At 43.8% G+C, this 9,237-nt stretch overlaps 1 protein-coding gene across 2 annotated transcripts; it reads left to right on the top strand.

The window, feature by feature from the left end:
• Window positions 1-5,182: 5,182 nt before the first annotated feature.
• Window positions 5,183-9,065, top strand: LOC310986548 (keratin, type I cytoskeletal 18-like). Of its 2 annotated transcripts, none has more exons than XR_014595416.1 (7): window positions 5,183-5,776; window positions 7,265-7,347; window positions 7,554-7,710; window positions 7,806-7,970; window positions 8,059-8,184; window positions 8,409-8,696; window positions 8,844-9,065. XR_014595416.1 is itself a non-coding variant. In XM_083972496.1 (7 exons), exons 1-7 carry the CDS (start codon window positions 5,303-5,305, stop codon window positions 8,881-8,883), a joined length of 1,266 nt encoding a protein of 421 aa, XP_083828622.1. In that variant the 5' UTR covers window positions 5,183-5,302; the 3' UTR covers window positions 8,884-9,065. The 2 variants fall into 2 exon arrangements, 1 of the variants encoding a protein (XP_083828622.1); XM_083972496.1 differs by having other exon boundaries at window positions 8,409-8,629.
• The last annotated feature ends 172 nt before the right edge of the window (window positions 9,066-9,237 follow it).

Here is a 9,237-nt window from a genome sequence, read left to right as displayed (position 1 = left end):
TGGATGGATGGATAGATAGATAGATAGATAGATAGATAGATAGATAGATAGATAGATAGATAGATAGATAGATAGATAGATAGATAGATAGATAGATAGATAGATAGATAGATAGATAGATAGATAGATAGATAGATAGATAGAAAGATAGAAAGAAAGAAAGAAAGAAAGACTGACAGAGAGGGGAGAAAGATAGAAAGAAAAAGACAGAAACGGGGGAAAATAGAAAGAAAGACAGAGAGAGGTAGATAGATACTATAGATAGATAGATAGATAGATAGATAGATAGATAGATAGATAGATAGATAGATAGATAGATAGATAGATAGATAGATAGATACTAGATGGTTTTATTGGAAACGTTAACCTCAACAATCATCTCAAGCTGTGGAAATCATGATTCATTTGTCGCCAGGCAGATTTATGACTCATGATCTTTTCTGAGTGGGTAAGAGAGTGCTGTCTAATTTGGACCAGAATCGCCCCCCACCCTCCCTCCATCCCTCCTCTTCCTCCTTTACCTCCTCTTCCTCCTCTTCCTCCTCCTCGCTCACTCTACCAACATTTTTACCACCTCCACCACCACCACACCCCGGCTCTTTTGTTTCCCAGGTTTTATATGTTTCTGAAAAAAAAAATCTTCATCTATTTAGCAGCTAATGAAAAGAACCAAATCCCATGGTGCTCTGCTGGCATGTGTGTGTGTGTGTGTGTTTGTGTGTTGTGGAAAGTACATCTTAACAACCTGAGAAGGACTTTCAGGTTTTGCACCGATCAAAAAAAAAAAAATGCATGTTTTACTTGGCTGGACTGAAACAGTGACGTGACTCTTCACAATGGGGCTGCTATGCTAAACTTGGAGGCAGCCATATAAGTACAAGTCAGCCAGTTTTTTGTTGTTTCATTAACTCAGACTCTCCCACAAATTTATCATCATCGCCGGGGAAACAGAGCTGCATTCATTCTGCGTTTTCAAGGCTTCGGCAAGATTAAGACTTATCTTCTCTTGTCTGTCGCCGGCCGTCACCCTCGATGATGAGATAATTCCTCATTCTTTGTGCGCGAGGGACAGTAAGAGGGTAATGAAGTAAAAAAGAGCTCACCCCCTGACCTGCAGTCTCTTAAGAGGCCAGTGATGTTTTGGTTTGTGTGAAGCTGCTATATGACACAGCGAGTCAGGAATGTGCTAAGAGAGACACGTACATGCTACAAGTCGGAGAGGAGTGGGGTGGTGGAGAAAGAAGATGAGCTGGTGGTGGATACGAGAAGATAATTAGCAAAGATAAGAAACAAACCTATTTCACGACCACTGACCAAGACTGACTGAGAGGAGAGGAGAGGACAGGGTGAGATATGTGATGTGCAATCTTTAAGTTAGAGTGAGGAAAGATTAAAATAAAAGTCCACCTAAGCCTATAGCATCGTTATTAACTACACGTGCATCGTCACGTTTATGATGATGATGATGATGATGGCTATTCTTAACTTTGTGGACTATATATCGCAATAGAATTACTGGATAAAACTCAACCTGAGAAAAAGCTACAAAAATATGGTAGAAAATGCTTTCTCACGGTCTTTAATCACAAATGTCACTCAAAAAAGTCACTTTTCCAGTTGCTGCCTGTTCAAACACAGAACCCCCTGAATGAATAAACATGAATAAAAGCTGCACCAAGACCCCGGAGCACTTATATAGCACTAACATATAGATATCATCAGTGTACATATTTATGTTCTCAGTGGAGGTCTGCAGATATATACTGTAGGTAAAAAAAAAAGCCAAAGGCGTGGCCATGAAACATGAAGCTGTGAGCTCACTGCAACACAGCATGTTTGCTTTGAGACTCTCTCGCCCTCTAGTGACTGGAAGGTGGAAGTGGATGTTTTCAGGATGAGGAGGAGTGGCAGGACAGGACGTGGTCATACAGTAAACGCTCTGCAACTCAGAGATTTTTTTACCTGAGTCACACTGAGGGTGTTTTATTAAGCCTCATGAGGTCACTGCCTCGGTCCAAACTGAACTGAAACATCCCCAAAGCTGCGTTGTTATGAAACTCGGCACAGACTCTCCTTGTCCACATGGGATGTGGAGGATTTGCATGAAAGTTTCCACAGATATTCAAGGATAAATTGTAATGAGTTTTCATGATCCCTGAATTTTTCATCTAAGCTCGTTGCTCCCGTTCCCAGCTTGTTGTTGCTTTTTATTTGACTTCTCCTGAAACTTCTGCACATGTAACTTCAATATCTTAAAAACATTTATCCTTAAAGGGATAGTTCAACATTTTTGGCAAATTGGCCCATTACAATAATCCCTATAGTTTTAGGAGTATGTTCGTTACCTTTATTTGTTGGTGCAAGCTATTTTTAGAACGGCGGAGCAGAGCCATGAGCTGCTCAGAGCTACGCTACAGAGGCTCATAGGATTTCTTGGTTTCCCTCATCAAACTCACAACTCATCACAATCCAACAACTCCAAACGCTCTCGTGGACAAGTTGTGACCTACACATCACGCTATGGGGTAATAACGTAACGTTACGAGACAGAGTTGTTTTTGAGGCAAATGCAGAGACTGCTTGCCAAAAAACTGCCCCCGATGGGAACGTGCATCAGCGGTTTTGCATGAATTTACCTTGAAAACAACTCTGTCCCCTAAAACTATAGGGATTATGGCAATGGGCCAATTTGCCAAAATGATGAACTGTCCCTTTAAGGTGATATATTATCAGGTTATTGACATCCCTCTTTCTCTGTACCCCCTTTTATGAAATTAATCATTTGCTTCCACCTGAGAAATGACAGTAAATGTGACCCTCCAGTGTCCGGCGCAGCGGTTTTACCTCTGCTCCTTTTATGTCTTCCTGTGAAATGTCTTTGTGCTGGAAATGGACATGACATCCCGCAGAGAAAATGTCTCTTAGTCGACACATTTCGCTAACCTCTGATGTGCGACCCCTGTACTGTCGTGGGCCGTGACACTGGAATATGGTCACATAAATTAAAGATACAGGAAGAAATCAAGAAACTGTCCCTTTTAAAGAAATCCTATGTGTGAGTCAGTAAGGGAGTGATCGAGAGAGGAAGGGAGGAGGTAAGGAAATTGGTGTGTATGAGTGTGTCATATGCACATGCACGTCCACATGCCTTCCTGTGTGTGTCAGGGGGCACACAGTGAGCTGCATGCATACATGAATATGCATCTATGCAGATACGATCTGTTTGACTTGGTATAAAAGTGTGTGAGAGAGAGCACTCGTTCTGCACTGAGGCCCGACAAAAGGAAACCAGAGAGAACAGGGGGGGGGGGGAGTGAAGTTCATTCAAGGCCGTGGCAGCAGAACTAATCTGACAGTTGTCCAAGATTTGTGAGGCACATAAACACCGAGTAGTAGTTTCCAGATTTCTGCTGTGTTACAATGAGTCACAGACTTGGGCTTCTGCCGTTCTTTTCTCCTGTCTTATCTGTGGGAAGAGGTGTGTGTGCGATTCAGATCTTCATCTGAGTCTTCATTCATAAAACAACGTCTTAGGATATAAGAGAGGATTGTGTAGAAGAAAAAATCTAATTTAAAAGCAGGTTCATGTGCCGTGATTATGCAGAAATGTTCAAGTAAAGTCCCTGTTTCTATGGCAGGCCAGGCTGCATGTTGCCAACACACATTCAAACAAACAAAACGGAGGGGAAACGGTCATGAGATATGACTCAGACTGATTTAATTCACTGTTCCTCTTTTATATCTGCCTGCCCTCGTCACAGGTTTGACTGGACCGACCGACTGACTGACTGACTGACTGCTGTTTCCTTTGCTTTCTGCTGCCTGTTTTACTAAAAGAGAAAGGTGTAAAGAAATGCACAGTATGGAGCTGGTGTGAACAGTGAAACTTGATCAACAATAGTGGTGAGGTAAGCTTAGGGAAAGAAAAGAGCTAGGTTGGATGTGTAGAAGCAAGAGGGTGTAGAAGCTTTTTTGCCATTTCAGCCCCAGGGGGTTGGTTCATTTGGCGCTCAGCGTGAAAAATCCTCCCTGACCACAACTTTAGCCTCGGTTAAAACTTTCCATGGTCACACACATTCACTCACACCAGAGCCATGCATGCCAACTGGCGGAAAACGAAGCAACTTTCTTTCTTTCTTTCTTTCTCTCTCTCTTCAGTCAAGAGTAATTCATCTTGGTTATATTGTGGTGCTTCACAAAGGATCGGTGTAAAAAAAAAAAAAAGAGAGACAAATCTTTTCATGGCGACATTTCAAACGTAGCTCTCCTGATTGGTAACGCAGATAAGTCTTCGAGGATAATTGTTAAGAGCAGATGTGTTCAGATGTGATTGGTTAATGAGGGCAGGTTGTCTTTCCCTTCGATTGTGCTCTGAGCTCGGTGTCGGCTAACATAACTAACCCTCTGGGTATATCTGAAGCTCTGTTTTCCTTTCAAACCTGCAGCTTTCTTTGTTTGTTCATGCCACACTATTGACCGTGTTGAAATTTGACCACAACTACTTTGATAAACAATTCAATGCTTATGCTGCTGGTGTTATCATCTCTAGATAATTTTTTTGCTCTTTTTAAGAGTAGAAACCAGCGCCAAAAACAGAAAATATGGCTCCGCTCTACAAACATCTGCACTGTATCAGTTTGGTCCAGATAGCAAGGTAGGAAAATATCTGTTTATTTTGGAGCATGTCTGCCCACAAACTTCGAAACTATGCAGTAAATGGTTGACATTACGCCTTTTATGGGCAGACCAAAGGAATTTGGTTGCATGCTTAGAAAGCAAACCTCATTTTGCAAAGAATATTCTCTATTCTATTCTCTTTAACTTTAATTTTAGTCCTTTTTACCAATTTTACTCTTTGTTGAAGCGTCTACTTAGAGTTTGTCACTGTTTTTCTATCATTATTTGATTTCTGTAGTTCTCTACTGCTCTGATGTGAGTGTTTTCAAGTGTTTTCACGACAGAAAAACATCTGATTCATCACCTTGGCAACAGAAAATACCCTGTACGTTAAAATGGGGAACATGTGGGAGCACATTATAGAGCAAGAGAGAGCAGGGAGGGAGGAGGAGGAGGAGGAAAGAGGAGGGGGGGCAGGAAAGAAAAGACTGGGGCGATGCTGCTGAAGTGGGCAGGGTCTGAGAGGCCAGCTGTGATTGAGGGAGAAGCCGGAGTATAAAGTTCCCACTTCCCGTTGCCAGCGTCACTTTCTGAGCCGGCCAGCACCGAGCTTCCACGTCCCAACTTTTCTTTTCTCCATTCTCTCCAACTCTCCGGTTGTGTCTAAAACCTTCAACTCTCCAAGATGAGTTACAGAAGAACCGTGCAGCAGCAGATTCCTTCCTCCCACATCTCCATGACGCGCTCTGCGCCGCAGTACCGCGCCGCCAGCATCTATGGAGGCGCCGGGGGACACGGTGCCCGCATCTCCTCCGCCTCCTCATCCTCCCTGCGCTCCGGCGCCCCGATGGGCTCCTCTTCATCCTCCTTCAAGCTGAGCAGCGCGCTGGATGGAGGTATGGGTATGGGTATGGGTATGGGCGGCAGGGTATCCGGTGGCGGCAGCAGCGGCGGCGGTGGTGCCGGTATCCTGGGCAACGAGAAGGGAGCGATGCAGAACCTCAACGACCGCCTGGCCAACTACCTGGAGACGGTGAGGCACCTGGAGAAGGCCAACGGCGAGCTGGAGATGAAGATCAGGGATGCTCTGGAGAAGGGTGGGCCCGAGACGAGAGACTACAGCAAGTACGAGCCCGTCATCGAGGACCTGCGCAAACAGGTGAGCATGGAAATGAAATAAAACAATGAAGCTGGAGGTGAAGTTTGATATTTTTATTGAAAAGTGGGAGATTGTGGTAGTTGGTTGAATCTTTGAAACAATGAGACACGACTAGTAAAGTTAAAATACTGTCAAAAAGTCTTAGTGAAAACTGTAAAAACTGTTTCAAACGTGGCAGTGACTTGTTTCTGTTTGATATCTAATACCTTTGATTGAGAAGTTTTACCTATTTCTTTTGTAAGTTATCAAATTTCGTGTAAGAGAATGAAGGGTGTGGTTGCTCTATACGCTCGAAGCCTCCTCCCTCCCTCCCTCAGTCCTATTCTCCCCTCCTTCCCTCCTCCCCCCCTGGTGAAACTAATTTATGCCACAAACTGTCCAGAACTTCCTCCTCTGGTGAATCACGACCACGAGGGTCTCATCAAGCGCCGCCCTCTGCAGACAAAAAGCCATTTCCAACTTCTCCTACGTGTAAACGCCGATCCTAAAACTCTCTAGCTGTAGGAGCGGAGGCCCCTCAATGTGAAACAGATGTGTGGTTAATGACACCCACACACACACATGCACAAATAATCTCGGACTGCCAGCTGCAACGAGTATGTGTGTGTCCGTGTGCGTGCATGTATGTGTGTGCACTGGTTGTATAACAATCAGCTCCAGTCAGGCAGAGTCAAATGTCACATTCTTCTACACACTCCACTTCTTCAGTGCCACATCATGACACACTGATGGTGGCGCTTTGTTTCACTCAGCTCATAAAGGGACTTCGTGTATCTCTCCCCCTTCCCCCCTCCTCCTTTTTTTTTTTTTCCTGCGAGACACGACAGGATATCACAGGCACAATAATAATAAAAAAAAAAATGTAAAAAGCGATAAACTGACCGACACACTCATGCACTAAGAATTTTGCAATCGCTGCAATCACATAAACACACACACAGTTAGATATACAAAGAGAAAGACAGACAAACAGACAGATGAGACTTTGCAGCTGGGGAGGAGAAAAACTCCGTGTGTGACTTATTCAGACAGGAAACCCATTTTTCCAACAATGCTAAAACAAACCAGATTCTGAGCTGGCACTGAAACATCCTCCCTTCCTGCTCTACAGTTTGTGGTTCCCCTTTTTTTTTTTTTTTCACCAACCGTTGCCGTGGATTCAACCTTGTTGTGGCGCTCTCATGTGTGTGATTTGGATCTGGAGTCCATATTGTTACATAACGGAAATACTGATGATGATTCAAATCATATGTTTCAATCTGTAGCTGTGTGAGACTTTGCTGTAACACATAATGACTCCAGCAGTCCGCTGAAGTTATGTGCTGAGCGAAGGGGGCTTCTGGTTTACTACTGCTGTTTTTTCTAAAAACCCATAAAACCAGAACCAGAACCAGGACTGAACAAAGAACTAATTCATTATTGTTGGGTTTGTATTTTATTCTATTTCACACTCACTGATCATAAATTCTTCTCTTTTTTTTTGCCCAGATCTTTGATAAAATTGCGGACAATGCTCGTTACGTGCTCCAGATCGACAACGCCCGCCTCGCTGCCGACGACTTCAAAGTGAAGTAGGTTGTTTCATATTTAATCCCAGTGTAAATTATGTTGCAATGTGCATGAGAAACATCTAAGCTCACTCTCAACATCCTGGACAAACACTTAGTGAAGCTTTGGTGTCAGAGGTTCTGAACTTTGTACGTTTCTATACAACAACAACAAACATTTCTGCAGGATTTCACTGATCATGAACTGGTTGTGTGTCTCTCCCCCATAGGTTCGACAACGAGATGGCGATCCGTCAGTCTGTGGAAGCCGACATCGCTGGCCTGAAGAAAGTCATCGACGACACCAACATGAGCAGGATGAACATCGAGAGTGAGATCGAAGCCGTGAGGGAGGAGCTCGTCTTCCTGAAGAAGAACCACGAGAACGTGAGTTGAAGCTACACTGTTGTATTTCATCACGGAGAGATGCGGGTTAGAGTTTGACGTCTTCTTTTTCTTTTCTCTGTCCGTCCGTCCTGCAGGAGGTGATGGAGCTGAGGAGTCAGATCTCCCAGTCCGGCGTGCAGGTGGACGTAGACGCTCCTAAAGGTCAGGACCTGGCCCAGGTCATGGAGGACGTGAGGTCCAACTACGAGAAGATGGCAGTGAAGAACGCAGAGGACCTGAAGAGATGGCACGAAAACCAGGTAATGCAGCGTTTTTTTTTAAAAAGTGGGAAATCATGAACAAATACACTTGTTGGTTTTATCTTTAACATCTTTTTTTCCTCCTCAGATTGCAGACGTACAGGTGCAGGTATCACAGAGCACAGAAGCTCTGCAGGGAGCGCAGATGGAGAAGAGCGACTTGACCAGACAGATTCAGACGCTGGAGATCGAACTTGCATCACAACAGAGTCTAGTAAGAAAAGAAGCATGAAATAATTAAATCTTCTCATGAGATTCTGAATACTTCTCTAAACCACCCTGACCCATTGCATAACCTCTGCTCACGCATATTTCATTACTTCGTTTTGTGAAGCCGCAAATATTTTCCAAATAAAGGTTGTTACTTTCCCATGATGTTCTCCCAGATTAGATTTGCATGCTAAAAAAAAACCCCTTCTCATTCCTTCTCGTTATCAGAAAGCCTCCTTAGAGGACACACTACGCAACACAGAGCATCGGAACAACATGGAAATGGAGAAGTACAACAACATTATTATCCGCCTGGAAGAGGAGCTGTCCAACTTGCGCGCGAACATCCAGCAACAGACCCAAGAGTACGAGGCGCTGCTCAACATGAAGATGAAACTGGAGGCAGAGATCAGCACTTACAAGACTCTGCTGGATGGTGGAGACTTCAAGTAAGAGTTAAAAAAAGAGGTGGAAGAGAAAAAAACAGGTCGGGGCTTGGTGATGATGGTGGTGGAGGTGAATACTAAAGTCATTTGTTTTCAGAGTTTGCATGGTCAAGTATCGGAGGCATCACTCCCAGATGTTTCACCGGTGATATGAATACTTGAAAGGCTAAATGTTCTTTTCTTTCGTGTGTGTGTGTGTGTGTTTTTTTTTGCACAGACTCCAGGACGCACTCGAAGAGCTGGCGGCCTTGAGCTAATTTGGAACAAAAAGATCTGGGACCGAAAAACAAAAAGCGGAGAAGAAACGAACCCACAAGTAAAATGTTCCTGCAGGCCCAGTCAACTGAAGCCATATGTGAACCAAGAAGAGACCACATACTGTGTAAAACCGTAAAATGATTGAAGCACTTCTGAATAAAGGCATTCAGCCACACCACAGTGGAACTGGCAGCAAAAAGCAACAACCACTGTCTCACCTGCCAGCTAAATAAAAAAAAAACTAAACAAATAAAACTGCCTGTTGACCCAAAGTCCTGACTGGTGTGCATTGTTACATACAAATGTGTGTGATAAGGTGTTGTCATTTTTATTGCACTGCATGATTGACCAAA

The sequence above is a fragment of the Trachurus trachurus genome (genome assembly GCF_905171665.1).
Source record: "Trachurus trachurus genome assembly, chromosome: 5".
In the NCBI taxonomy this organism is placed as follows: domain Eukaryota; kingdom Metazoa; phylum Chordata; class Actinopteri; order Carangiformes; family Carangidae; genus Trachurus; species Trachurus trachurus.
This window is presented reverse-complemented; position numbering and strand designations above follow the sequence as displayed.

What these genes read in the sequence shown, in the direction of transcription:
- LOC310986548 (XM_083972496.1), top strand. Translation starts at nt 5,303, where the DNA reads ATGAGTTACAGAAGAACCGTGCAGCAGCAGATTCCTTCCTCCCACATC. An exon ending in TGAAGAAGAACCACGAGAAC is followed by an intron (nt 7,711 to 7,805) that starts GTGAGTTGAAGC and finishes TCCGTCCTGCAG; the next exon opens with GAGGTGATGGAGCTGAGGAG. An exon ending in AGAGATGGCACGAAAACCAG is followed by an intron (nt 7,971 to 8,058) that starts GTAATGCAGCGT and finishes TTTCCTCCTCAG; the next exon opens with ATTGCAGACGTACAGGTGCA.